The 27,695-nt window shown below is 47.8% G+C and overlaps 2 protein-coding genes across 2 annotated transcripts in view; one reads left to right on the plus strand and one right to left on the minus strand.

Moving 5' to 3' along the window:
• Positions 1 to 21,078, plus strand: part of Dglucy (D-glutamate cyclase) — a 44,013-nt gene extending 22,935 nt beyond the window's left edge. The window contains 2 exon segments of the mRNA XM_087195220.1: positions 1,185 to 1,367; positions 16,074 to 21,078. Of these exon segments, the coding sequence (XP_087051346.1) occupies positions 1,185 to 1,367; positions 16,074 to 16,223 (333 nt within the window). The 3' untranslated portion in view covers positions 16,224 to 21,078.
• Positions 21,079 to 21,163: 85 nt separating this feature from the next.
• Gpr68 (G protein-coupled receptor 68) lies at positions 21,164 to 24,643 on the minus strand. Its single transcript, XM_004837065.3, has one exon. It carries the CDS (start codon positions 24,641 to 24,643, stop codon positions 23,525 to 23,527), a length of 1,119 nt encoding a protein of 372 aa, XP_004837122.1. The 3' UTR covers positions 21,164 to 23,524.
• Positions 24,644 to 27,695: the final 3,052 nt, after the last annotated feature.

The raw sequence follows: 27,695 nt of genomic DNA on the forward strand, positions 1-27,695 counted from the left end.
CTGTATGCCTTTTATGCTTGTGTCACGCGCCTTTGTGCTCACTAGGTTTTGTTTGTATTGATTGCTTTCCTGAAGCACCACCCCAGCCTCTCCTCCAGCAGAAGTGCACCCAGCCTACCAGGCCTATGATAAATGACCCCTTTTCTGAAATCTTTGCTGAACCAGTCAGAATCCGAAGGCCCTCCTCAGGGCTCCCATGATCCTCTGAACAGCTCATAGATCCCCTCCCCTGGCTACTGTGTGCCTGACCCCCTTGGGCACTCCTCTCTCTTTTGATGCCCCAGCACCCAGAACTTAGCAGGCCCCTGGTCCATCCTTCTTCAGTGGAGTGGAGAGAGTTTCAGAGAGGAGACGATTCCCCAGGCTGGGGGATGAGGTATTAGGGGCTGGCTGACTGAACAGAAAGGGAAGTCGGAGGCTGACTTAGCTGTGAGCCCCAAGCACACAAAGCAGGATGGGAGGACGGGCTTCCCTATAGCCTGTGTCCCTGCAGCCACTGGGAGGGTTTTTTATGTGGAGGGTTAGTGCCTGAGTCTTCTTCTCTCATGGTTGGTATGGTTTAGATCTAAAATTCCCCCCACATCTCATCTCCTTGGAAGACAGCTGGATCATGGGGGCGCTATAGTCCTCAGAAGATTCATCCTCTGAGGAGGTCAGTAGCTCAGAGTGCTGCTAGGAGATGGGCACTCGGAGGGACGAGGCCTGGAGGGTGCATTCTTGTCCGTGGCTCCTCCCTTCTCTCTCCACGTCTGGACTCCCATTCAGTGAACAGCTTTCCTCTGCCTTATCGTTCTGCCTTGGAGGGGCCCAACCATGACCTGAATCCACTGAACCTGAGCCTAAACCAACCTCTCCTCCTTTAAGTTGCGGGTGTCGGGTATTTTGTCTCAGCTACAGGACAATGATAAAGACAGTTAACAGTATATAAACCAAATGGCTTCGAGCAACAGTTTTCAACTGTTAACTTGCATCAGACTCAGCTGGAAGGCTCATTAAACCGGACTTGCTTCCCTCCTGCCCTGCTGAGTTTCTGATTCTGCAGGTCGGGCCGGGGTGGGGGCACAAATTTGTCATCATAACAAGTCCTCAGGTGACCCTGGTGCCTCTGGTCTGGGACCATGCTTCCAGATGAGTTCTGCTGCCTGAAGCAAGTGGCTGGAGCACCGGACCATTAATGCTCTGGGACAGATTCTTTTGTTGTTGTTGTTGTCCTAGGTGTTTCTAACTGGGGCAGCTATGCCTTGGCCTGCGCATTGTACATCCTGAACTCATGTGAGACCCACGGACCTTATCTGAGGAAGGCAGTTGGACCCTCCAGAGCACCTGAGGAGCAGAGCTGGACACAGGCCCTGCTGCCTGTCATTAAGGTAACACACCCCACAGGCTGCTGGCGCAGAACAACGTTTTGGCAATGAGGGATAAGTTGGCCTGATATTCCAAGCTATAAGCTTAGGGAAAGAACCATGCTGCTTGTCAAAAGCTCAAAGTAGAACTGCCCTTGAGGCAAGGTGTCCCCGCTGGACTAGATGTTGGGTGGGGGACCGACACTCCTTCATCCAGCTGCTGACCCTAAGTCATATGTAAGACCTGCTTTGAGTGACCATTTCCTTGCCAGCTTGACATTGGGCAAGTTGCTTAACCACTCTCAGTTTCCTCATCTGCAAAATGGAGGCAGCCAGCACTGTTGGAAGAACTGAAGGCCTGACCCATGAAAGACACCATCTGGCAGGGGGCAGGGGGTCCTTACTGTCCCCTCCAAGGATTGACAACCCAGTGAGGGCACTAAAACCTCTTAGGTGAGACAGATATTAAGGTGCAGGGTGGGTAAGGGGGAAAACAATCCTGTGGGTGGGAAGGAACCCCCTGGATAGGATGGGAGGCACTGCAGGTGGGAAGAATCCAGGAGCAGGGCTGGAAGGTGAGGCCAGGCTTCCTGCTGGTTCAGGTGAGAGATCTCTCGAGGTGGAGGGCTGTGGACAGGGTTGTGATAGGAGTCAGAGGAGGGGGAGCCCAGGACCCACAAGGAAGGGACCATGAGACCCCCAAAATAGTTTTCAAAACTGTTCCTTTACATGTTTTTTTCTGGGCAAGCATCCAGAGTTTTATCCAATTCTCTGAGTGGGGCCAGGGGAGCTTTAAGAAACCTCGGGAAGGGCCAGGGATTTAGCTCAGTGGTTTCACCACCTGCTGCACAAGCGCAAGGACCTGAGTTCGATCCCCGGTACCAAAAAAAAAGAAACCTTGGGAAGAGGAGGATTGTGTGAGAGGGATTCAAGAGAGCCAGGCTTTTCTGCTAAGGGTTCTACCTACAAGGTAATAGGGAGCCACTGCGGGGCTTTGAGCAAGGGCATCAGCATCCACTGCGAAGGTTTGTCTGAGCTCCTCGTGCGTGCAGTTCCAGGTGCATCCTGTAGTCCAGGGTGATGAAAATCCACATATCCAGGGGCGGAAACACAAGGGAGGTGGCCAACTTTGCAAATGATGCTGGCAATGCTGCCCCCGTCCTGGGGTCTGAGCAGCAAGGTAGGCAGCTAGACTGGCTGTCCCTTCCCTGAGCCCCAGTTTCCATAAACCTCCCGGAGCAAGTCTTGCCCCTGACATTGAGTCCACACTCAAACCCCTGCACCTGGAAGAGAAGCTGGTGGACACGACTTACAGGACACAGATGACACCAGTGCCCCGCGGGACACCTCCCTGGCGAAAGTGCCAGAGGCATTTGAGCCTGGGAAGTTGGGGCCAAGATTCCATCACGGTGGTCTAGAGGAAGCTGCACACTCACTGCATCGAAAGCATTCACCCAGGTGAGAGGTTGCGTGGCTGCACGAGGAGGTAGCAAAGCCCCCAGGGAACTATAACCTGAAGAGGAAAGCAAACGGGTGAAAGCCTAAGAATGGAGGCAGCACCTTGCCTTGGCACTGCTCACAGTGCGCATCTAGAGACTGTGTCATTCTGTGAAACACCCCTGGAGGCGGAAGCCAGCTTAGCACTCATCCCAGCCACCACAACAACACAGGGCAGGACCAGAGACTGAGATGTTCCCATGAGGGAGGCTCCCTTTATACCGGGGGCTCTGGGAAACTTGAACCACAGAGAACTAGGGAGGACTGGGTCGGAGCTAGAAGTCGCGATCGCCACCAAGAAGAGCCCAGGCTCAGGCTTCCATCTCCATGGCACTCAGCCCTGAGGCGGCTGTGACCCCGAGAGAAACTCAGGGAACGAGGAGGCAAAGGCAGAAGCAGCGGATGCTGGGAGTGATGAGGGATGGTCCTGGCTTGGCTTTTGTCCTCTCCCTCCATACCTCCCTCAGCACTGTGCATTGTGGGAGCCACAAGCCTGGGAGAAATCCGAAGAACCAAGACAGCTGGCGTGCGTGAGCATTGGGGGTGGAGTAAAAACACCGGAACCAGAGTAGAGCTGTCTCACTCAGGATCCTCAGATGCTGCTGAGCTCACGGGCTGGGGGGAGATTGGGAAAATTGCTCCAGAATCGAGAGAACCCCACCCTAGTGGGGGGCCAGTGACTGAGAGAAGAAAGGGGAAGAACTCGTCATGGAGTCTATGGCAGCGCATGGCCTGGGACCCAAAGGCTGAGACACCAAAGAGAGTGGCTCCAAGCCCGGTCCACAGTCCCTGAGCACAGACAGGCTCCTGAATATGGCAACCGGAAGGCAGCAGCAGTGACAGGCTGCTCAGGGACTGCATGTTTGGTTTGTTTGTTTTTACATATGCACATATTTTTCCATTTTTCTCTCTTCTTTGCTCATCTATCAGAATTTTGCTGAATGTAATTAGGTTTGGACTTTTTATATATGTATATCCATATATAGCTATTTGTACTAGTTTCCCGCTTTAGTAGCCTAAGCTGTTTAGTAGTAGATCCCATACCAAAGGCCGCTTCTTAAGCCTGTTTAACTTTCTTTCTGGGACAGTCAGTTTGACAGTTGGAAACGACTCTTCTCTCTTAACTATTCTCTCACCTCTCCTGCTTTCTCTCATCCCTTCATACACCTTCTCTCTCTCTGCTCTCCCCCTCTCTTCCACAGTTTTTTCTTTTGCTTTAAATCCTTTATGCTCCTCTCAATACACTATTAGTATTAATCTGATTATCATTAATATTTAGTTTTCTGTAGCCTAGTATATTATCCTTCTCTCCTTGGCTTCCCCTGTGTAGCGATCTTTCTAAACAAGGTTTCTACTCCCTGGCAATATCTGGTTAGGGTTTTAACTGACATTTACTTCTCTTTTCTTCTTTCATTCTGTCCTACACATAACCTCTCAAGATTCTTCTCTCCCTCTCCTTGTTTCCAGCATAAAAATAATAGCATCAAAACCTATGTTTTCTTCTTTCTTATGTTCCCTCCTCTTTCTCTAGGCCCCACCCTTTTCTTCCTTCTCCTCCTAATTCCCCATCTGTTCTCCATCATTACTATTCGCTAGTCTTCCTGGGACATTGAAAGATTTGAAAACTGTTTAAACAAATTTGATATTATGAGTTGATGCATGATTGGCTCTTTGGATGTTGCTATTACTGGTAATTGTTCTCTCCTTGCAGTTCATGCTAGGGATAGATCCCAGTATTCTGAAGAGGTTAAGTAGGATCATCCCCAAAGCCATCACACGGAGAAATCCACTTCCTAAAAACATCTCTACTATAGTGGCAGAGCTTTCTGTCCCATCAAGACAGGCAGCATAACCACTGAGCTAAATCCCTGGCCCTTTCTGTCCATCAGATCCAAACTTCAACACAAAAACAATAATCATGAGAAAACAAGGCAAAAAGATGCCTCCAAAAGTTTATAACTCCTTAAAGTGGATCTCACAGACACAGAAGTAGATGAATTTCCAAACAACTCAAAACAGGTAAAAATGATTGAAAAGGTCAAAAAAGAGACAAATATGCAGCTAACTGAAATGATTATTAAAATGATGAATGAACTTAAAGAAGATGTAGGGCTGGGGATGTAGCTCAGAGGCACCATGCCTGCCTCATAAGCACAAGGTAGATCCCCAATACCATAAAAAAAAAGATGTAAGTAAGCAGTGAAATGAAGCATTAATTAAGATTATCAATGAATTTAAAGGAGAAACAAATAAGAAGCTGAATTAAGGAAGGCAGTGCAGGATATGAAAGACCACTTCAGTAGACATTAGATATGAAAAGAGATCAAACAGAAATTATGGAAATGAAATATTCGATTGAAAGTTTTAGCAGTAGGCACAATCAATCAGAAGACAGAATATCAGGATTGAGAACAAGGTTGAGATAGCATGTCATTTACTTAGTGATACCCAAAAGATAATCAGAATTCCCAAGACTTCCTACATGACCCTAAAAGAACAAACCCAAGGATTGTTGGAATTAAGAAAGGGTTAGAGATAGAATTTAATGGCATAAAGATTTATTCACCCAAATCAATACAAAAAATTTTCCTAATCTAGGTGATGAGTTGGATACCCAGCTAAGTGAAGCATTTAGAATCCCAAATAGACACAACTAGAAAAGAACTTCTCCATGATACATCATAGTCAAAGTTCTAGAAATTCAAATCAAAAAGATAATACCAAAAGCTGTTAGAGAAAAGTGTCAAATAACTTATACAGGCAAAACCATCAACATAACAGCAGATTTCTCAACACAAAACTTAAAGGCCAGGAGTGAAGTCTTTCAGCCCTAAAAGAAAATAATTGCTAACTCAGATTACTATACCCCCCCCAAATTGTACTTCAGAATAGACGAAGAAATAAAGATCTTCCATGACAGAGACAAAATCTTAAAAAAAATTCATGACCACCAAACCAGCATTGCAGAAAATACATAAGGGAATGCTAAACAATGAGGCCATCAACACCCAAGAACCCAAAGGAAAGAATAAATCTCACTGGGAGAGATTTTACCAAAAGGAAAATTAAAAGAAATCAGCATAGAACAAATAATACAATGATAAGAATTACTAAATACTTTTTAATGATAACTCTTGGTGTAAATAATCCTAACCCCCCAGTCAAAAGACACATACTGGCAGATTGGACAAAGAAATCCCTTAAAGATATAACAGACCTACCTCATCCACTCCCACTCCTCTTCAAAGTAATACTTGAAACTTTAAGGGAATCAGGCAAGAGAAAGAAAAAAGAGAGATATGAATAGGAAAGGAGGAAGCCAGACTATATTTGCAGATGATATGATCCTTTACATAAAATACCCCAGAGACTCCACTCTTAAGAGCTAATAAACAAATTCAGCCAAGTGGCAGGATACAAAATCAACACACAAAAAGCAGTAGCATTCCCGCACACCAATAAGGAACCCACCAAGAAAAGAATCAAGGAAACAGTCTCATTCACAGTAGCCTTAAAACAAAACAAATACAAAACAAAACAAAAAAACCCCTTGAAATCAGCTTTACCAAGGAGGTGAAGGACCTCTACAATGGAAACTATGGTGCTCTAAAAATACAAATTGAAGAGGAAGTTAGAAAATGGAAAGACATCCCCTGTGCCTGAATAAATAGAATTAAAATCATTAAAATGGCCATATTATCAAAAGATAATCAATTCCTATTAAAATACCAACAACATTCTTCACAGAACTAGGAAAAAAAATCCTAAAATTTATATGGAACCTGAAGACGCCCAGAGTAGCCAAAGCAATCCTGAGCAAAAAGAAGAAACAGGAAGCATCACAATACCAGATTTCAAGTTATACTACAGGCAATAATGACAAAAACAGCATGATACTAGCACAAAATAGACGTGTGGACCAATGGAGTAAAACAGAAGACACAGAAACAACCCTATGCATCTTCAGCCATCTGATCTCTGACAAAGGGGCCAAAAAACATACACTAGAGAAATGATAGCCTCTTTTAACAAATAGTGTTCATAAAATTGGTCATTCACATGCAGGAGAATGAAACTAGATCCACGTTCTCACCCTGCACTAAAATCAAATAAAAATAGATCAAAGATCTAGATACAAAAGCAGAAATGCTGAAACTGCTAGAAGATAGCTTAGGAGAAACACTTGAATCCATAGGCACAGGCAAGAACTTCCTCAATAGGACTCCAGTAGCACAAGAAATAATTCCAATTAATTTGATATGGAATCATATCAAATTAAAAATCTTCTGCGTAGCCAAGGAAACAACCAACAGAGTAAAGAGGCAACCTATAGAATGGGGAAAAAAATTTGCCAGCTGCTCTTCTAATAGCAGCCTAATGTCTAGACTGTCTAAAGAACTCAAAAAAAATTAACCTCCCAAAACCAAATGACCCAATCAAAAAATGGACATATGAACTGAGTAGACACTTCTCCAAAGAAGCACAAATGGCCAATAAATACATGAAAAAATGTTCAACATCTTTAGCCACTGGGGAAATGCAAATCAAAACTACTCTGAGATTCCATCTTACTCCAGTCAGAATGCCTGTCTGTCATCAAGAACACAAGAAGCAACAAATGCTAACAAGGCGGGGGTGGGAGTGTTTCTACATTGTTGGTGGGAATGTAAATTAGTTTAACTACAGTGGAAATCAGTATAGAGATTCCTCAGAACACTAACAATAGAAATCCCATTTGACCCAGCTGTACCTTTCCTGGGTATAGTTCCAAAAGAATTAAAGTCATCATACTATGATGACACATGCATGCTCAGGTTTATAGCAATGCAATTCACAATAGCTAAGGTCTGGAGACAGCTTGGATGCCAATCAACAAATAAAAGGATAAAGAAAATATGGCACATATATATATATATATATGAATATTATTCCACCATAAAGAAGAATGAAATCACTCCATTTGCAGGAAAATGGATGGATGTTGAGCCCATGATGTGAAGTGAAATAAATTAGACACAGAGTTAAATATTGCATGGTTCCTTTCATATAAGAAACCCAAAATATATAAAAAAAAGAGTAAAATAAAAGAACAATGGTAGAAAATGAAGGCAGATGTTTTAGAGTGAGGAAAGCAGTTAAGGAAAAGGAAGAGGGGAAGCTGGGGAAGAGGAGAAAAGGGGTCAACAATAATCAAGATGTAATATATAAGAAGGGAAAGGAAAAATGATGAGAAATGGAAAAAATGGAAATAAAGTCTTTGTAAATAGGGAAGGGTGGAGGGCGTGAAGGGAGGGCTAGGAATGGGGAAAAAATAAGAACCAAGATGCATCATGTAAAGGTACAATTCCCAGTGAGAAATGTAATTGTGTTGTATACCTACAATGTACCGATAAAAGAATTTAATTTAAAAAAAAAAAAGATGTAATATATGTAGCTACCAATTCCCCAAAATGAATCTAAACATTATGTATTAAACATTACAGTAAATATTTTTTAGGAAAGAAATTGGAGCCAAAGCCCTGACTTGACTTTGAAATCTTGTGTCAGATGTGACTTCACCTGTGAGCACATGGCAGGTGGGAGGGCTAGGAACATGGTGAAAAGCACTGGCCTGTCTAACCTGAAAGAGACAAGGTCCAGGGGGACCTGGGACTTCACACCCAAATGGCTTTCTGGGGACAGGTGACAGACAACCCTTCAGCCACCCAAGGGACAAAAGCAGCCCAAAGGGTAGTGGTTCCAGGACCACTGCCAGTTAAATAAGGAATAGCTTGTTGGCTTTAAAAAGCTGCCCCACCTACCAGAAGGGAGGCCTGTGACCCAGGGTCCCCATTCAGGGATTGGGGATGGGTTCCTGGGCCGGGTTAGGCAGACCTGCTGATCCCAACACCAGTCCCAACCAGCCTGAGCCAGTCTGATCTCCGACAAAGGGGCCAAAAAACATACACTAGAGAAAAGGTAGCCTCTTTTAACAAATGGTGTTCCTAAAATTGGTCATCCACATGCAGGAGAATGAAACTAGATCATGCATATGGCCTCACTTTCCCAGGCTTGTTCCCCAAAAGGCATAAACTAGATAGCAGCCATTCTTTCTGGGGTGAGGTGGAATCTCAGTGTTGTTTTCATCTGCATCTCTCAAAAGACCAGTGATGTTGAACATTTTTTCATATATTTGTTTGCTGCTTTTACTTCTTTGTCTGAGAAATGTCTATTCATTTCAGATGCCCATTTTTGAATTGGGTCTTTGAATCTGGGGGATCTGATTTTTTTCAATTCTTTATATATTCTAGATAGTAGTCCTTTGTCTGAGGTACAGGTGGTAAAAATTTTTTCCCATATTGTAAGTTGTCTGTTAGCTCTGTTGGTGGTTTCTTTTCCAGTGCAGAAGCTTTTTAATAAGATGAGATCCCAGTTGTTGATTCTTTGTGCTAGTTCCCGTACTACTGAGGTTTTGTTCATGAAGTCTTTTCCTATGCCAATGTCTTCAACCAATAACAAATGCTGGCGGGGGTGTGGGGAGAAAGGAACCCTTCTCCATGGCTGGTGGGAGTGTAGACTGGTGCGACCACTGTGGAAATCAGCATGGAAATACCTCAAAGAACTAGGACTAGAGGTCCCGTTTGACCCAGCTATTTCCCTGCTGGGGATCTTCCCCAAAGAATTAAAAGAATCATACCACAGTGATATATGTGCACCCATGTTCATAGCGGCACAGTTTGTAATAGCTAAAGCTTGGAAGCAGCCCAAGTGCCCATCAACTGGAAACTGGATAAAGAAGATGTGGTTTTTTTATAAAATGGAGTACTACTCAGCCATAAAGAACAAAAAACTAGAGTCATTTATAGCTAAATGGATGGATATTGAGGCCTTACTCTTAAGTGAAATAAATAGGACACACATGTGTAAATACCCAATAGTTTCTCTAGTGTGAGAAACTGAAAGTGTAAATAAGGACTAAAATGAATAATTGATAATTTGAAATAGGAAAAAAGGTCCAAAGATGAAGGGGTGAAGGGAGGGGAAGGGGAAAGGAAAGGAGGGAAAGGAAAAACTATGAGAAAAGAAAAAAAAATGGAAATGATGTCTATGTAAATAGGGAAGGGCGGAGGGGGTGAAGGGTGCAGAGGTAATGGGGAAAAAATAAGAACCAAGATACATCATGTACAGGTACAAACACCCAATGATAAATGTAAACGAATTGTATACCTAAAATGTACCAATAAAAGAACTTAAGAAAAAAAAAAGGCATAAACTAAAAAACAAACTCTTAGAGATCAGCAGCTAGGTTTTCTTTTTTTGGTACCAGGGATCAAACTCGGGTCCTTGCACTGGTGCAGCAGGAGGCAAAACCACTGAGCTAAATCCCCAGCCCGGTCTTCTTATCCTGTATCTGCTTTCCCAGTGGTGAGTCCAGCAGACCCCGTGACTGGTGCTGGGAAATCCTTGGTGAATCAGGCAATGAATGCAGAGCTTCATTAGAGCTGAAATTCTCAAATTCTAGATACAAGGGAGTCATTTCAGCACCTCCTGCTGCAGGAGGGCCAAGGTGGCCAGAGTCTGCATTCCCAACCCATCTCCAGATACTCCCACGGGACATGCCTGGAGAACCCGGGGCTTAGAGAGTAGTTTACAAGGCCTGGAAGAAGCTTGGTCTGGGGAGATGGGAAGGCCTCCTAGAGGCAGGGAGCCTCCTGGGTATTGAGCTCAGCCGACAGAAGCTGAGACGGGCCAGGAGGTTGTGGTAAGTCTCCCAGCCAGCCAGGAGTTAAGGCCCACGCCTCTCAGTTCTCACAAGCCTCCGCCTCCAGACAGAGCTCCTCGATGCCTCTCTGTCTCTCTTTCCTGCTGTCATTCACCCTTCCCATTCTCTTGCTTCTGCCTGTCTTTCCCTCCCTGCAGGTTCTGCCCCCTCTCCCCGCCTCCCTCTGATTAATTCGGACATTTCCTGGATTAATGTTGTCATCTCCATGCTAGAGGCAGGAGCTGGGGCTCTGAGAGGTGCCAGGACCACCCAGGAAAGAGGCAGAGCTGAGACCTGAATCTCTCTCACCCCAGACTCTGGGCTTTTCTGATGTGGCTTAGATGTTTCCCAGCTCCTGGGGATGCCAGGGGGCCAGGGGAGGGAGGGTGCCAGGCTCAGGCAGCTGCAGCAGTGAGATTTTCAGAGGGGAAATGGTCTCGTGTGCTTTCTTTACACTTCCTGAATCTGAGCTGGGAAAAAAGCACACAGTGCTGCCTCTCACATGATTCCTGACTCACACAGACACCAAAGCACGAGCCCCACCCAGACAAGTCCATGCAGCCCTTCGGCACCCTCCAGGGACAGAAAGTTCTCTTTTCACATTTCCACCCAATCCTTCATTAGTACAGGAACAGCGCAGCACCCTCAGAAGGGGACTAGAAGGGCAGGTTTTTTAAGCAGAAGGATGTGAGTTGACCCCTCCTTAAGCCAGGCACAGGCTGCTCTGGTGACAGTGAGGAGTCAGACAGGGAACTTGAGGACCACAGGGGAGCAACACAGGGCAGGACACTTTAGAAACCAGGATGGAGTGTGCCCTGCAAGTAGTGAGCTCATTCAGAAAAGGGTGCCTGGAGGAGGTGGCCCTGAGCTGGGGCTTGGGAGGATGAGGGGTGAGCCAGGAAGGAAGGGTGGGAAGGGCTTCCAGGACTCAGGTCCCACAAAGCAAAGGTGCAGAGACAAGAAACAGTGTGGTGTGCAGCGGGGGGGTAACCAGAATCGGCACGCTAGAGTTCAGTAAGTCTCTCCATGGGGCTCCCTGAGTCATCAGAGGTGCTGAGTAGAGCCGTGGCCTGAGGTGGTGACAAAGCTTGATCGGTTGGGCAGAGCAGGGTCCCCCCCCTCTGCTCTGAGTTTCCTGTAAGCAAAGCCTCCTCTATTCACAGACAGGAGACATCAGGAGTCTGATGGTGACTGGCAGGGGTGGCCACCACTATTTAGGGCACACCCTGCCCACTGTGACCCTCAGCCCAAGAGCTCCTCCCAGTGAGGGCTCGGGTTTTTCTTGAGTGCAGAGAAAATACTGGCAGGCATGGGGTGGGGAGGACAGGGGACAGGACTGCCAGCCAGAGGCCAAGAGCTGTCAGATGCCTTTTGTCAGTGGTTCTGCAGGGTCAGGCATGCAAGGACCCAGCAGAGCTACATATTTCCTCACCTTGGGGACAGAGGTGCTGTGGGGGACAGGACAACAGAGCTCTGGGCAGGGACTGGAGGCCTGGGAGGAACTGGGGACCTCCAAGGATGAGGGTGGAGCCACTGTCCCTCAGCCAGAGGGGGACTACAGCTGGGGCCAGTCAGACCGGCTCTGCCTGGTCATCATCTAGTCAGTTTCTCTTTCTCTGCTACCCTTGTCCCTCAGTATCCATAGGGAACCAAAATCTGTGATGCTCAAGACCCTTGTATGAAATGGGGTAGTGTTTACTTGTGACCCTCACAACCCTCTTGTGCATTTTAGTTTTGGTGGTTTGGTTTTGTTTTTGTCATACCAGGGACCTTACACTTTCGAGGCAGGTGTGGCACCACTGAGCTAAATCCCCAGCCCCTGAGCATTTTAAATCATCTCTAGGTGACAAGTAATACCTAGCGCAATGCAAATGATTGTTATACTGTCTCGTTCAGGGAAGAGTGACAAGGAAAAGTTGGTAAATGTTCAGGGCAGGAATAATTTGTGTGTGTGTGTGTTTTCTGGGGATTGAACCCAGTGCCCCTCTCGTGCTAGGCAGGTCCTGCCTCGGTGCTGCTTCTGCCCTGGAGCCAGCCACCTCTAAAAAACGTGAGCCAAAATAAACCTTCCTCCTTTAAGTAGTGGACCTCTGTAAGGAGAAAGTGACTGAGACACATGCACCCATGCAGCTGCCACTAAGATCAAGATGCAGAACAGTCCTGACTTTCCAGGAGGCCCCTTATCCACTCCACTTTTGTCTTGGTTACTTTCTCATTGCTGGGATAAAATACCCAACACCCACAAGTTAAAGGAGGAAAGGTTTGTTTTAGTTCATAGTTTGTAGAGGTTTCAGTCCATAGCTGCAAAGCAAGGTGGCATGGCAGAAAGGCATGACCGAGGAGAAACAATTCATGCCGGGTCCTTCTTCTTTCCTTTTTAATTCCATCCGTACTCCAAGCCTATTGGTTGGTACCACCCACATCTATGCTGGGTCTTCCCTCCTCAGTAAGTCCAGAACTATGCTAAACCATTCAGACTAATCCAATAGCGCATACCCATAATCAGGTCATTCCCAAAAGCCCCATCTATGAAAGCATGAGGCCTTGGGGAGACATCTAGATATGACATAACAATTTTGTTTTGTTGTGATTTGCTAAGACCGAGTCTCACTATGTTGCCCACAGTGGTCTCGAACTCCTGAGCTTGAGCAATCCTCCCTCCTCAGCCTCCCAAGTAGCTGGGACTGTAAGTGCACACCCAGCTTTTCACCACACTTTAAAGCAGCATCACATCCCATAAATACCAGCCCAGTGTGCTCCACTAAGAATTAATAGCAGGTACCCCATTCAGCCTCTAAGCCCACAAGTCTCCCTGGGGCCTCTTTCTCCATGCACATCAAATCAGGCCCCAGTTCCTGTCCACATAGTCTTACTCTGGTCATCTTCTGTCCCGCTCTCCTGCCCCACTGCCTCTCTCAGCCTGGACCAGGCAGCTGCTCCTGCCTCAACCCTTCTTTCCCATCACCGCCCCTACATGGCTTCTTAGAAGATGAGGTGGCCATTCAGCAATTCCTGGAAATGTGCAGGGAGTAGCTGTTAGCCCAGCTGGTCTGTGAGCTCTTAGAGGCTGAGTGGCAGCCAGTTCCTAGCCTGCTGGCTGGTCACAGGCCCCCTGCGGACCCCCAGGCCCTCCCTGTGTTCCCCCTGGGTGCCAGGAGGAGGAGGATGTTGAGGGCAGGCCGAAGACTTGGAGAAAATGGTCCAACAGTCTGAGATGCATTCTCCCACAAAGAGAGGATGTGACCAATGGGAAAGAGAAGTGGGGGAATAAAGTCCAGACAAAGGGTGGGAAATTCCATTCTGGGCTGGGCAGCCCCAGGAAAGGGGCTGTTGAACAATGAGCTCATGTGGAAAAGTGGAAATGCCCTTGGGCCTCCCTCTACAAGAGAACATCCACCCTGGCCCTGGCCAGCTGTTCCGAGGTGACAGTTGCCAACACTTGCCAACCCTTTACTCATTATTTTAGAGTTTTCATGAGTGCTCTCAAGGCCCCTCACTGGGCTCATTCCTGCTCTTTCATTACCTCTGACCCTTTTCACCCCTCATCTTAGTCATCTCAGGAAGCTGGAACAAAGCACAGTAGACTGTAGTGGCTTACATGCCTTTTGGTCTTCACAGTTCTACAGTTTGGGAAGCCCAACATCAAGGTTGACTCCAACCATTACCTCCTCTCTGGCCTTCATGTCCCTTCATCCCTGATACTTTGTCCACCTCCTCCCCAGCCACTCACCCCAGAAGGTTTAATTCTCTGGTAAGGGCTGTCTTCCCGGCTTGCTGATGACTGCCTTCTCACTGTGTGCTGGTGTAGTGGAGATAGAGGAGCTCTAGTCCCTCTTCTTAGAAGGGCACTAATTCCGTCATGAAGGCCCCACCTTCATGACCTCATCTTAACATCATTACCTCCCTAAGGCCCCAGTTTCAAATCCCATTACATTGAGGATTAGGGATTCAATGTACTGATTTTGGAGAACACAAACATTCAGTCCATAAACTTCTCTTCCATGAAGTCTTCCCTGGGCCACCATAATAAGCTGGATTGGGTGTCCCCGCTCTGTGCTGTGACACCCCCCCACACACGTGCTGTGACTGCCCTGTTACTCATCTAGCTGGGAACCCCCTGGGGCAGGGCTGGGTCACACTCACTCTGGTATCTCTGGGTCAGGACCAGGCCCCAGATGGGTGCTCAATAAAACCGATAGCTAATGGAATAGATGAGAGCATGCCTGAGCAGGCAGGTGCGAGCCTTTCACACCAGCACTGACGTCCTCTGGTCTCCCGTCTCCCCTCTGCCTCTGCCTGTGGAGGAGGGAGGGAGGAAGGTGTTGACCTCTGCCCCTCCTGCCTGATGCCTTCTGAGACCCACCTTCCTCAGAGAGACCTGAGCTGTGTGGCCAAGGACAGACACATTAGTGGCTTAGACAGCTAATTCTTGCGGACCTTATTTTTGGAGAGAATGGGAAAGGGGGAGATCGAGGATCAAACCTTTTTTCCCCTTAACCACCAAGTGAGTCAAAGGAAGAAAGGCCCGAGCCCAAGCCCTGCCTTTAATAATCAGCCTCCTTTTGTGAGCACCTACTGTGTACCAAGGGCCATGCTAGATGCTCTACTTCCATGATCTCATTTAATCTTTACAGCAGCTTCTGAAGAGGCCATTACTCTGATCATTGGCATCATCCCCATTTTACAGGTAAGTACCCGAAGACGCAGCTCTCTGTCAAAGCCCCTGCCAGGAAAGACCCACATTGGATCTGTCTGGTCCCAAAGCCATGCTGCTTCTGGGCCCTGGACTGTGTTTTCTCCACAGCTCTGCTCCCTCCAGCTGCTCCCTCTTCCACCCTAGACAGCAACAGCAGCAGGATTTGTCGCCTGTGCTGTAGGAGGCTGAGGGTGGGGTGTGGGGGAATAGGGACCTCTGGCTCACTCAGGCCTCCAGTGGATCATTGGGCAGGGCTGGGCTGGTTGGCAGGATGGGGCCATGGAGCCCCTGCTGGAGGATGAATCTTTAGTGTTTGCAAGAAAACGCAGGTCTCCACAAGAGCACAGGATTTGGTGACCTGAAGATGACCACCTGAAGAACAGCCTGACCTGTGCAAGTGGGGACTTCTGGGGAGTGGGTTTGGGCGCCCATGAGGCATGATATGGATTTATTTTTCATCATAAACCTGTAGTGACATGAGCATTTTTAATTTAAAAAATTTAATACTGGGGATTGAACCAAGGGCTTTGTGCACGCTAAGCAATTGCTGAGCTACATCCTGCCCCCTTTTTCTTAAATTTTCTCTTGAAACTGTGTCTTGCTAAATTACCCAGGCTAGGTTTGAACTTGTAATCCTCCTACCTCAGCCTCCTGAGTAGCTGGGATGACAAGAAAACTTTATTTTTCAAAGAGACACATCAAGTCAAAGGCTCTTTCTCCACTTGCAGATATATGCATTTCTTGCTTTTTCTTCCCCCTCCACAACTTCTACCTCTGCTTCATTTGATTTTTCCAGGAAGAAAAAATGTTGGGCATCCTGGTACAGCACAAGGTCCAAAGTGCAGTCTCAGGAATCATGGGCATGGAGGTAGATGGGCTGCCCTTCCCTGGTGTCCATGCTGTGATGATCCAGAAGTTGATGGACATCACCACGGGGCACGTGTGACCAACTGTGTCACGCATGTGCAGAGTTCCTACGTGACGGCCAAGCCTGCATCTAGGCAGAAGCTCCCTGAGACCCCCAGCTTCTTCTCATAGCAGCCTTGCAGATTAACACTGAGTGTGTGAGCAACACATTCATGGGGCCTGGAAACAGCATACCCTCTTCCTGGAAGGAAACAGGGCAAATAGGGCTGATGGTGTGGACCAGGGACATTTCTCTGGGGCTTCAAATATATTTGCTTTGTACCTGATGTTGTAGAGGCATTCAACCCCTTCATGCTGGCTCATTCAGGCCACCCTCTTGCCCATCACTTATAGGGACACCGGTGAACAATTAACCAGTAGGCAGAGCATGAGAATAAGTGTCACCAAGACCAGGAATAATCCTCTAGGCTCATTAAGAAAGGGTAAAATGCACAGATGTGGCATGTGTATTTACCAAGCATTTGGGCTTTGTGGAAGGTTTACTCAGCACCACCAAAATATTTATACCTTTGAAAAGCCTTCTTTCTCAAACAGCATTTTGTTTACTTAGGCAAATGATCTCTCCAACCACTTCCTCCTGTCTGGCCTTCAGGTTCCTCCACCCCCCATACTTCATCCACCTCCTCCCCATCCACTCACCTGGAGCCCCAGCTGGACGCTCTGACCTCCCAACCTAGAAGGGCAGCTGCAGCCCTGGAGCCCAAGGGTGGATTGGACTGACCAGAACTTTGGCTGGCACACAGTCCTCCTAGTCAGTGTGTTCTAGTCTCTTTCACAACCTCCCACTGTTCATTTTCCAACAGGATCAGAAACCGAAGCACTGGTCCTATTCCATTCTTACGTCTTGCTGAGTGACAACTGACTCACCTGGATAGGGTAGACCCAGCTAGGGCTCTACTGTTTGTCAGGATTACTTTATTTCATTTCCCTAATTGTGTCTAATTTGATTGGATTTTTTTTCTTTTTTGGCGGCACTGGGCATTGAACCCAGGGTCTCAAGCATGCTGGGCAATCCCTTTACCACTGAGTTGTACTCCTAACCATATTTATTTTATTTTGAGATAGAGCCTTGCTAAATTGCCAAGGCTCCCCTTGAACTTGCAATCTTCCTGCTTCAGGCTCCTGAGTAGCTGGGATTACAGGTGTGGGTCCCTATGCCCAATTTAGTTTAATTTTTTTTTTTTGGTACCGGGATCGAACTTGTTTTTTGTTTTGTTTTGGGGCTACGGGGGATCGAACTCAGGACCTTGCACTTGCCAGGCAGGTGTGGAGCCACTGAGCCAAATCCCCATCCCCAGTTTGATCTTTTAAGGGGCATTCATTGTGAAGAATGAACACATGGTATAGAAATTAACTATAACATTGTGCACTCCAAAAAAGTATAAGTATAGTTAAGTGGTTGTGGAGTTAACTTCCAATTATCCCTTCACAGGGGTGTGGTGAAGCCCCTGGGTAGAAGTACAGTAGTTGGGGTGGGGCCTCTGCCCAGATCTCCCTTGTCACTCTGCCAGGCATTCCCACCTGCAGAGCATGTGCATGCATTGGTGGCACCAGGCTTCACCTCGTAAATGAGCACCCAGCCCTCCACTTGTGACCTCACAGCTCATTGAGCCCAACTGCAGCTTTACCAGGTCTCCTCCAATTACAATTTTTGGTCCCTGATTTGGGACTCCAGAGTTCCATGACACAGGGGTCTTTGATGGAAGATGGTATCCTGACATTTTTGAAATCTTGATGGCAACAAGAAAGAAGCCATCACTAAGGAAAAGACGCCAGCATTCTTCTCATATGGGGAGGGGGGACATGTATGAGCCTTTGGTTTTGCCATAGTGATAGCAGAATTCTGCAGAGCCGCTTGAGGTCTAACCCGGTAATAGGTTATCCTTGCTATGGAATTGCATGGGAGATTCGCAAGTTTGGGAAAGAGACTGAGATCTGGCTGAGTCCAGAGAAGGCTTGGAATAGAGAATAGGGATCCTAGACTCAGTGAGGCATCTGGAGGCTCCCTGCAGGGAGAGGCAGGCCTGGGGCCCTGCAGCAGGGGCTGGGGTACAAGGAAGATCAGGAAAAGACCTCTTAGTAGGGTCTGGCCCAGGAGCTCTGCTCTCCAGGATCCAGTTTTAAAGCTTTTCCACCCCACAAAATGACTTCTTCTCAGACCTGTAAAGTTTTGCTTGCCTTTGCTCAAATTTGTCCTCACTGTGCCTGTGCATGGGGGAAGGACAGTGTCCATGTTCGGGATAGGATGATGAGCATGGCTGTAGCCTGCAGAAGCTGGTGATGGGAACCAGAGGTGATTTACAAGGAGGAATGGAGTCACCCAGAGAGATGAGCCTGGGGCTGACCAGGATGGAACTGAAGGACATATAAGCATCCCTAGGCATTTGTAGGAATGTTGGGGGAAGGAGTCCTGGTAAATAGTATTCAGGGTGCTCTGTGGCTATTTAAGGGCAAGCAGAGCACCTTGGGCACATTGAGATAGTGTACTCCATACAGAGCATGCAGGAAGTGGGACTTGAAGCCAAGGGAGCCAGCTAGGCCCCGGGCTCCTCTGGCTAAGGGAGACCTCAATGCTCAGTTGGGAAAACCATTCCTTTGAGGTCACTTCTTGGTTCTCATTGCATGGGCCCCGCTGACCCCTAGCCCCAATTTGGTCCAGCCCATTGCATCTGCTACTTCCCGCCCATTACATGCAGCTTCCACTGGCTCCACGATGCAGTTCACTGCTCTATAGCAGGATGGAGAAGATGTTACTTACCAGCAATTTGCTGAAACTCAGTATACATCAGCTATATGACATGCTTGCCAGGAGTAAAGAGAAAGGAAAATGGCCCACATTTCCTGAGAGCAGGCCAGGCAAACTTAGTCTCACCTCAGATCCTCAGATCCCGGTAGCACATTGGAAGAAGTAGATTTTGTTCCAATGAAGGTACAGAAAAGCGAAAGCTGTTAAGTGGAGGTGTCTTGGAGAGTCGTTTGTCAGAGAGTGGCCAGATGCTTAACAATTCTGCCTCTTCTTGTTTATGTACAGCAAAACTACATTTCCCAGCCTCACTTGCAGTTAGGTTGGGGCCATGTGGCTATGATCTGGCCAGTGAAGTGTGAGTAACAGGGATATCAACCACTTCCAGACTTGGCCATAAACCCCTGTGAGGTTCTTTTTGTGTGAGGTTCTTCTACCTGTGTGGGTGGGATGGGAAGACCCCAAGATGATGGGAGCTCTTCATGGAAGGATCCTGAATCACTGCCATCCCTTGGGAAAAGATTTGCCAGAAAGCACCCTCTAATGAACAAGAGAAACTTTCATTGGGTTTGATTTGGTTTGGTTTTGGTTTTTTGGGCTGGGATTGAACTCATGGTCATATTCATGCTAAATATACAGTCTACCACTGGGGTACACCCTAGATCCCCTTGTTTTAAGACTCTGTGCTTTGGGCAAGGTTTATTTGTATCTGTGGTCTAATCCACCTTTGCCTATACAAGCCTGGAAGGTTGAGTGCTAAAAAGTGGGATATGAGAGAGTGGGATATGAGAGTCTTCAAACAACAGTACTTAAGGGGTCACATGGCTCCAGCTGCCATGATTAAGGCCAGTGGATAAAGTGGTTCTACTTTGGCTTGTTAATAGGTAAGATTTTCTGCCCAACCCTGGAATGACTTGTGTTGGATAGTAGTGAGTCTTCTGCCATTGGTGGTGTTTGTGGAGAGACTAGACCATCATTTTTGAGAGATGTGGAAGGGATACTTCAGAGTGAAGGGGTTAAATAGTATGACCTTTCTGGTATATTCCAGGGCTGATATCTAATGTCTAGCCCTGCGCTATTCTCCTGGTGGTTGTTGAATGAAAGTAAATGGGATTGAAATCCCACTATTTCCTCAGAGCACTAAGCATCATTGTGACCCCAGGATTGATGTCATCAAAGACCACTGTCTTGCCAGACAGATTCCAGGAAGGGAGGCTGCAGGATCACCACCTACAAGAAGTGGATTTTCCAAAAAGGCATGGATCCAAGAGGGTCAGATTCTGGCTCTCTCTTCATTGTATCAGCTGGAGGGAAAGAGCAGACGAAGATGTGTTTGTGTTGGATTTCTCCCACTCCTCTCTGGCCAACCTACGGGCCAGTGCATATAGACAGGATGATGAGCCCTTGCTTTACTAAGCAATATTGGCGAATAAGAAAGGAATCTCAATGGTTTCTGCTGCCTGCAGTCCAAACCAAATGGACTTTTTCCTCCCACCCATTCCTCAGGAAAGAAAGGAGCCTTAATCCCCAGTAATGTCCTTACTTAGTTTTAGAATAAGCATCTACTCTTGCAGAACACTTCAGGACTCCAGGAGCCTGACCCAAGGGGATTAACTGACCAAAATCAAATTTACATTTCAATGAGATGCAGTTAATCCTTACTGATAAACACTTGTTTATAAACATGTTGTTGTCTCTATTGAGAAGATCCTCCAGCCTGAAGAGGCTGGTCAACATGTGGGCTTCCCCAGACAACACCCCACCATTGAGGAAATCCCCAAAGAGATTAAGCAATGGGTCTTTCTGCTTTGGGACTCTGCTCTGGTAAGGAGGGGATAGTCTGATGGAGTCCCCTTTGCTCTGGGGAGGAGCTATGCAACAAGTACAAAGGGTCAAGCGGCCAAAGACAGAGGGAGTAGCATTCTCAAAACCACCAGGCTAGGCTCTCAAAAGGGAGGTGGTCAAGATAAATCCCAGAGTGGATTTGCAACAACATAGTGAACAACTAGATGACACTTAGCATGAGGAAAGAGAGAGAACCCTGTTTCACTGGGGGGCTCTGTCCTTGATCACTTGTTGGATGGTCAAGGGAAAATCCCCCAATTGCTCTGAGTTTTCTCTAAGGTCAATTCTGGGATTTTTCTGATGGCTTTGGGAGTTTCAAGGACCCTCTAGATCTCCCTGGTAAAAGAAAGAAAGACTGCAGCACACCCTACTGTGGCTGGTTACTTTCCTTTATTTGCAGAAGGAGGTTTGCTACATAAATCCATTGCACAGTCCAACACACAAATACTTCTCATGTATACTTGATGTAAAAGATAGGACAATACAAAAATACACTTCTCCATAATAAACAGAACTGCTCCCAGCTCATCCCAATCCATGCCAGAAGGAACGCCAGTGTTTAAGATCAAAATAGGGAGGAATACTGTAGAATGAAGAGACAGGAAGGCTCAGCCAATGCTATTGCCCCAGCAAGATCCTGGTTCTTCTTCCAGGAAAAAAAAGAGAACCTTCTAGGTCATTTGAGGCTCAATTCCACAAGGAATTGGAGTGGGGCTTCACAGCCAAGTGTAGCCCTTGGACTGCAGTATGCACCCTTCCTGGGGCATACCAGCTTGGGTTATCTGCTTCTGGGATCCTCTGATGTAAGGATTAAGACACAACTAAAGGATGAGCCTCTTAGAGGCTGATGAGAAGAGGGAAGGAAGATTGAAGATGAAGTTCTGCCTGGCCTCCCAACTCCCACTCTCAGCAGATTTCAGAAACATTCTACTGATGCCAACCACTACCTATTCTCTATTTCCTGCCCTAGTCCCTGGCCACCGTTCAGCCTCCCTAGCTCTTGGTCTGGAGGGACTCAAATCCCAGGACTTTGAGGGCATGTCCTGCGAAGTCAGAGCTGGCTCTAGCCCCCATACAGAAAGTCTGAAAGGCTAGCATTCCTATGAAGGTGATCTTCTGGGGCAGCAAGTGGCTCCTCTGGCCTTTGGTATGTTCACCAGGCCAGGGCTGTGCTTGGCACAGTACAAAGCCAAGTCCCTCATTTGAACAAGTCAGATGAGGCTGGTGCACCCCATGCACTCTCTGCCGCTCTCCAGAGAACTGTGAGGAGGTGGCACTCAAGGAGCAGGAAGCCTTACTGCAAAACAGAACAGGAGAAACCTGTGGGTGTCCTGAGGGTGGGAGGGACACCTCAACATGGCCAGGGACAAAAGCTGCAAGAGACAAGCCTTGTACCTAGCCTTCCAGGGCAGAACAAAGTTGGTGGTCTGTGTCCTGGGCTTCGTATAGCCATGGATCCACTGTCATCTCCGGGTAGGTAAGGTGGGACATCAGGCAGAGGAGCCTGCATGGAAAACAGGCAAGGTGGGTTCCAGGCCACCTCGCATCTTGGTCACAGGAGCTCTTTAAGCCAGAGTGGAGCTTAAGCCCAGACCTGTGGGCTGAAAGATGCCAGGATGCATGCATGGGTTTTGTTGGCCTGGGTGTATCAGTGAACCCTGGGATAATGCTGTGCTCCTCTCTGAGATGCTAGATGTTCTATGGTCTGTATAGCAGGGCCCCGAAAAGACATGACCCTAACCTCAATGTTTTGGAAACAGCTGTCATGGAGGAAGGCAGCAGAACCACTGAGCTAAATCCCCAGCCACAGCTGTCATGGAGACCTTGGCATTTCTCTCTCTCTCTCCCTGTGTGTGTGTGTGTGTGTGCGCGCGCGTGCGTGCGTGCGTGCGTGTGTGTGTGTGTGTGTGTGTCCCCACTCCAGACTCCCATGTCTGGCACTTTTGGGCAGATGGAGACAAAGCTAAGTAGCAGAGATGTGTCAAGAACTTGATTAAGGACAAAGTGATTGTTCAAAAGGGCCCAGGCATCTCCCCAGGAGCCCTGGACTTTGTCTGCCATTACCCTTCAGACTGGGGGATCTTCTCATCTCTCCCTGTACAGCATGGCATGGCTGGAGATGGGGTTTCTCCCTGCCACACTCCCCCAGTGTCCCTGTTTCCACCCCAGTGCCGGAAATCCCTCCACCTTCCTTCTCCCCATCCAGTCTTCCCTGCCCACCTCATTGTAGAGTGGCTTTCTAGTGTTAATGGCTACAATACAGCCTCATGTGTCACAGCATCAGGTAACTGCCGTACATTTGCACAGGTATCATCTGTGACAACAGTGACTCTGGAAGGCAGTGGCAAGTGAACACCCAGGTCCCTGCCTTCACCTTCCAATTCCCCAGCCTCCGTGTCCTGGAACTCTACACCCCAACCCCAGCTGCTCTTCGCAAACTTCCTGGAAGTGACAGGTCACTGCCTCCCTCCCACCAGCAGCCCCAGCTGGCAGCAGCGGATGTCCAGGAAATGACAATGCTCATTCTATCCTGGACAGTGCCGCTGGCCTCACCAAGCTAGAGCAGGGCTCCCGGGCGAGAGAAGCCCAGCTGCAGCCAGTCCATCCATCCCTCCAGCAGAAGAGGCACCTGCCAGGTCAAAGCAGGAGGCAACCAGGTGCAAGCTCAGGACCACAAGGCCAGTGGGATGAAGGCTCAGGCCTCACCTATCCCCACACGCGGGTGACCCAGGCTAGGCCACAGGGGACCCTCCCACTCCAGGCGAGCTAGGGGTCTGAAAGGCTGAATGGAGCTTAGTTAACAACTCAGGCTCCTCGCCCTGGGCCCCGCTTTTTCCAGAGGCCTCAGGGGCACCCAGTGGGAAGGCTTCCCGCGCCCGGCCAGTCCTGGCACAGGTGAGGAAGGCCAGGCAGGCCCCTCGGAGGCGCGCCAGGTCCCTGTGCGTGGTCTCACTGACGAAGCAGTACAGCACGGGGTCGGCGACGCAGTTGAAGCTGGTGAGGAGCAGGGAGAAGTGGTAGGCATTGAAGATGCTCTTGGCGAACTCGCAGCTGGCCTCCCAGACACTGCGCACCAGCAGCAGCACGTGGTAGGGCAGGAAGCAGGCCAGGAAGATAACCACAGTGCTGAGCACCAGCCGCTGGATCTGGTCCTTGCGGCTCTTCTGGGTGCCGTGGCTCCGGCGCACAGCCTGCAAGATGCCCCGGTAGGAGGCCAGCAGCAGGCACAGGGGGAAGAGGAAGCCCACCAGGAAGCGGTAGTAGTTGATGCTGCGCTGCCAGGCCTTGATGGGGTAGTGCTCGAAGCAGACACGGTGCTGGTATTTGTCCTCAATGACCTCCTGGTGCATGAGGAAGAAGATGCTGCTCAGTAGCTCCTTGGCCCAGATGACTACGCTAACACCCACGGCTGCCTTCAGGGTACGAAACTGGTGGAAGCGGAAGGGATGCGCCACAGCCAGGTAGCGGTCGATGGAGATGCAGCAGAGGAAACCCACGCTGATGTAGATGTTCTCGTACAGCAGGATGCCGCACACTTGGCAGGACAGGTCGCCATGGGACCAGTGGTCGTGCTGCAACACATACTGCAGCCAAAAGGGGAGCGAGCAGATATAGAAGAGGTCCGCCATGGTCAGGTTGCACAGGTACACGCCCAGCTCGTTCCGGGCCTTGATCTGCAGGTAGCCGAAGTAGAGGGATAGGCAGTTGGCCGGGAAGCCCACCACCAGCACTGTGATGTAGACCACAGGGGCCAGCGTCTGGTGGATGGTGTGGTCAATGGTACAGGTCAGCGAGGCATTGTCTGCAGTGATGTTCCCCATCTTTGGTCTGGGAGGGGCCTCACCCTTCATGGGCTCAGGGACTCCCCACCGCCATCTTGTTTACAGAAGGTGGCTCAAGCTATATCAAGGGGAGGGCATCACTGGTTGTGGGCGGGCCCCTGCAAGTCAAAGGTGGGAAAGTCTTAGAATAATCAGCGCTAGCATTTACATAGCACCTACTGTGTCTAAGGCATGGTTCTGTATGTTGTAGTCCTTTCATTTGTGAGGTATGGTTGAAAACTATGGAAAATGTTTAAAATTTAAAAAAAACTATTATAGTAAAAGATATATAGCCATTAGTTTCCCTTAAGAAACACCCCCACCCCTGCTTGGAACACATTATTCCGTAGTTCTTGCCACTTTCTGAAGCAGGTCTGGAAGTCCCCTGTCAAGAGTGTCTTTAGTTGAGTTATTGTGGCTGTCTCAGTATGCTGAATTGATTCAAAATGTTTACCTTTCATGGTCATTTTGACTTTGGGGAAGAGCCAGAAGTGGCTTGGTGCAAGATCCAGTGAATACGATGATGAGGACAGGACACACCCTAATGTTTTACAAGCCAGCCTTCTCACGGGATGGCACTGGGCAACAGCAGTCACTGTGTTTTTGATCACATCTTGTAAAGGCACTCATGAAAGAGGATTTTCCAGAACTGCTTCAGAAAGTGGTAAGAACAATGGGATAAGTGTAATGGAAGTGAAGGGGGAATTTTTTTGAGGGGGATAATTGGCAATGTCTCATTTGCTTTAATAAATTTTTTACTTAAACATTCACCATATAGATTCTTATAGATTATAGATTCTTATAGGTCCACTTATAGATTCTACCAACGAACTCAAATGCAAATAGAATATCTAAATGGGTCACATACAAAGACTCTGGAATGTGGCTTATGGCTCCTTATTCCTTCTCTGGCTTTCCTTATATATATTCCCTATCCTTTATTTGTTTTTTTGGTCTCTATTTGCAGCAAGTAAGTTCAGGAGACCTGAGGAGTATGAGTCCAGCCTGAATCCAGCTCTCCAAGGGAGGCTCAAGGCAGACATCCATTCCAACCCACACACAACAGTGAGGGCCCCGCCACCCTTGGCTGGAGCAAGAGCATCACTCACATTTTTCCTATGTGCTCATAGGGCTGCATTAATTGGGTCCATTAACTCTGAGTCCACAGCCTCTCCTTGGAGGGGGCCTCTACAGACAGTCTCAGAGGAGCTGCAGCCTTGTCCACATCCTGTTGTGCTCTGGCAAGAATTAAAAGCTTCCTGCAGGACCCAGCCCACATTCCTGGGCGCTCCTCAGCAATTGCTACCTCTCTTCTCCTCTGGGGAGCCTGGGAAAGGTTTTGGATCAGGGATTGAAGGACATGAGCACCAGGCCAGGGCCAGCTACCATTTCCTCACCTGGAAAATGGAGATGAGGACACCTGGCCCTAGTGATCAGTATGAAGGCCACATTGAATGACAGATATGAAGATGAGCAGCATAGTTTTTTTTCCAAAGCAAAAAGGGAGTCAAAGACAGTAATCTCAATTTGAATTAGGGAAAAGTTCCCATTGTTGAGAGTTTTACAAAGAAGATGCCAAATACACAAATAAGTTTTAATAAGGTAGAATAAAATGTTTTGTCATAATCATTCAGTATTTATCCTATTATGTCTTGCTTTTTAAATTTAGTATAATGGGTAGCATGTGTCTGAATGTCCTGCTTTTTAAGGCTGAATAAAATGCTCCTATATGCATGTGTCAACTTTCATTTATTCATTTGTCAAGAATATTTTGGGTTGTTTTCACCTTCTGGGTATTTGCAATAATACTGGTGTGAACATGGATGTGCAAAGACCTGTTCAAGTTCCCACATTCAGTTCTTTAGAGTACACACCCAGAACTGGAATGGCTGGATCATATAGAAATTCTGTGTTGAATTTCTGAGGAACCGCCATATTGTTTTCCATGATGGATACACCATTTTGGATCGGCAGTGTACATGGGCATTGTTGGTTTGTTTATCTGCTTTCCTTTACATGTTTTGGTGATGAAAGGAAAGGAAGAAGGAACAGTTGAGGACTGGGACCCTCAAATGCACACAGATGGCTAAGTCAGAATTGAAGCCACACTGTGGGGCCAATCACTCACCAAGATCCCTTAGATGTCAAGGGCATCTTGGATTCCTGCATGGTCCCCAGAGGGCACCCACTCAGAACTGTTCATGTTTGCCTGGGGTTCTCTAGCCCAAGTAAAATTCACCAGCAGGAAGATACAGACCATTCAAAAGCACGGGCTCCCGGGCTCCAACAAAACAGGGCAAATGAAGCCACCATGAGAACATGTCCTGTCATGTCTTGGAAATTCCCTGAGAGTCACCAGGTTCTTGTCTGTTGTTTACGAGTGGTGACTATACGGCTGTGTAGGATGGGGCGGGGCGATGGTTTGTAGCTTCTTCTTTCCTAGGCCAGTAGTAAGTTTAATCTGGCAACCCAAGTCAGAAATATTTGAGTCTGCAGGGCCAAGAAGAAACATTTACTACATTTAGATTAAAGCACATCCTATGGTCATTTTGGAGCAAAAAGAAAAGTAGGTCTTGAACTTGGTGCACTGGAATCCCCAGGAGCTTTGTTAAGACAGATTACAAAGCCCCGCTCTCCATTTTCCGGACTCAGTGGGTCTGGCGGGGATGGAGGGCTCAAGAATTTACATTTTAAGAAGCTCCTAGGTGACGTGGATGCTGCTGAACTGCTGGGCCGTGGACAACACTTTGAGAGGCAAGCCACTGAGAGAGTCAAGGTCTTGGGCTCAGCTTCTACACACATGTCCTGCCCAAGTTCCCAAGGCAGGGGAGCAGAAGCAGCTGCAAGGGAACTTAAGACCCAGCAGAGCTGTGGGCAGAACTGAAAGTCAGCCAATGGGCATCTCCAGACAGATTCCAGGGCTCAAGAAATAGTGACTGAACCTGTCCAAGTGCCTGTAATCTTTTATTTGCAAAACTATTTTACCATTTACAGAACATTTTTCTTCTGGCCTCTTGTCTCATCTTCACAGCAGCTCTGTTATTGTCCACATTTTAGACAAGGAAACTGATGTCCAGAGAAA

This window comes from Heterocephalus glaber, unplaced genomic scaffold (genome assembly GCF_053883595.1).
Source record: "Heterocephalus glaber isolate CG9 unplaced genomic scaffold, H.glaber_assembly_v1.0 deba00001608, whole genome shotgun sequence".
Lineage (NCBI taxonomy): Eukaryota > Metazoa > Chordata > Mammalia > Rodentia > Bathyergidae > Heterocephalus > Heterocephalus glaber.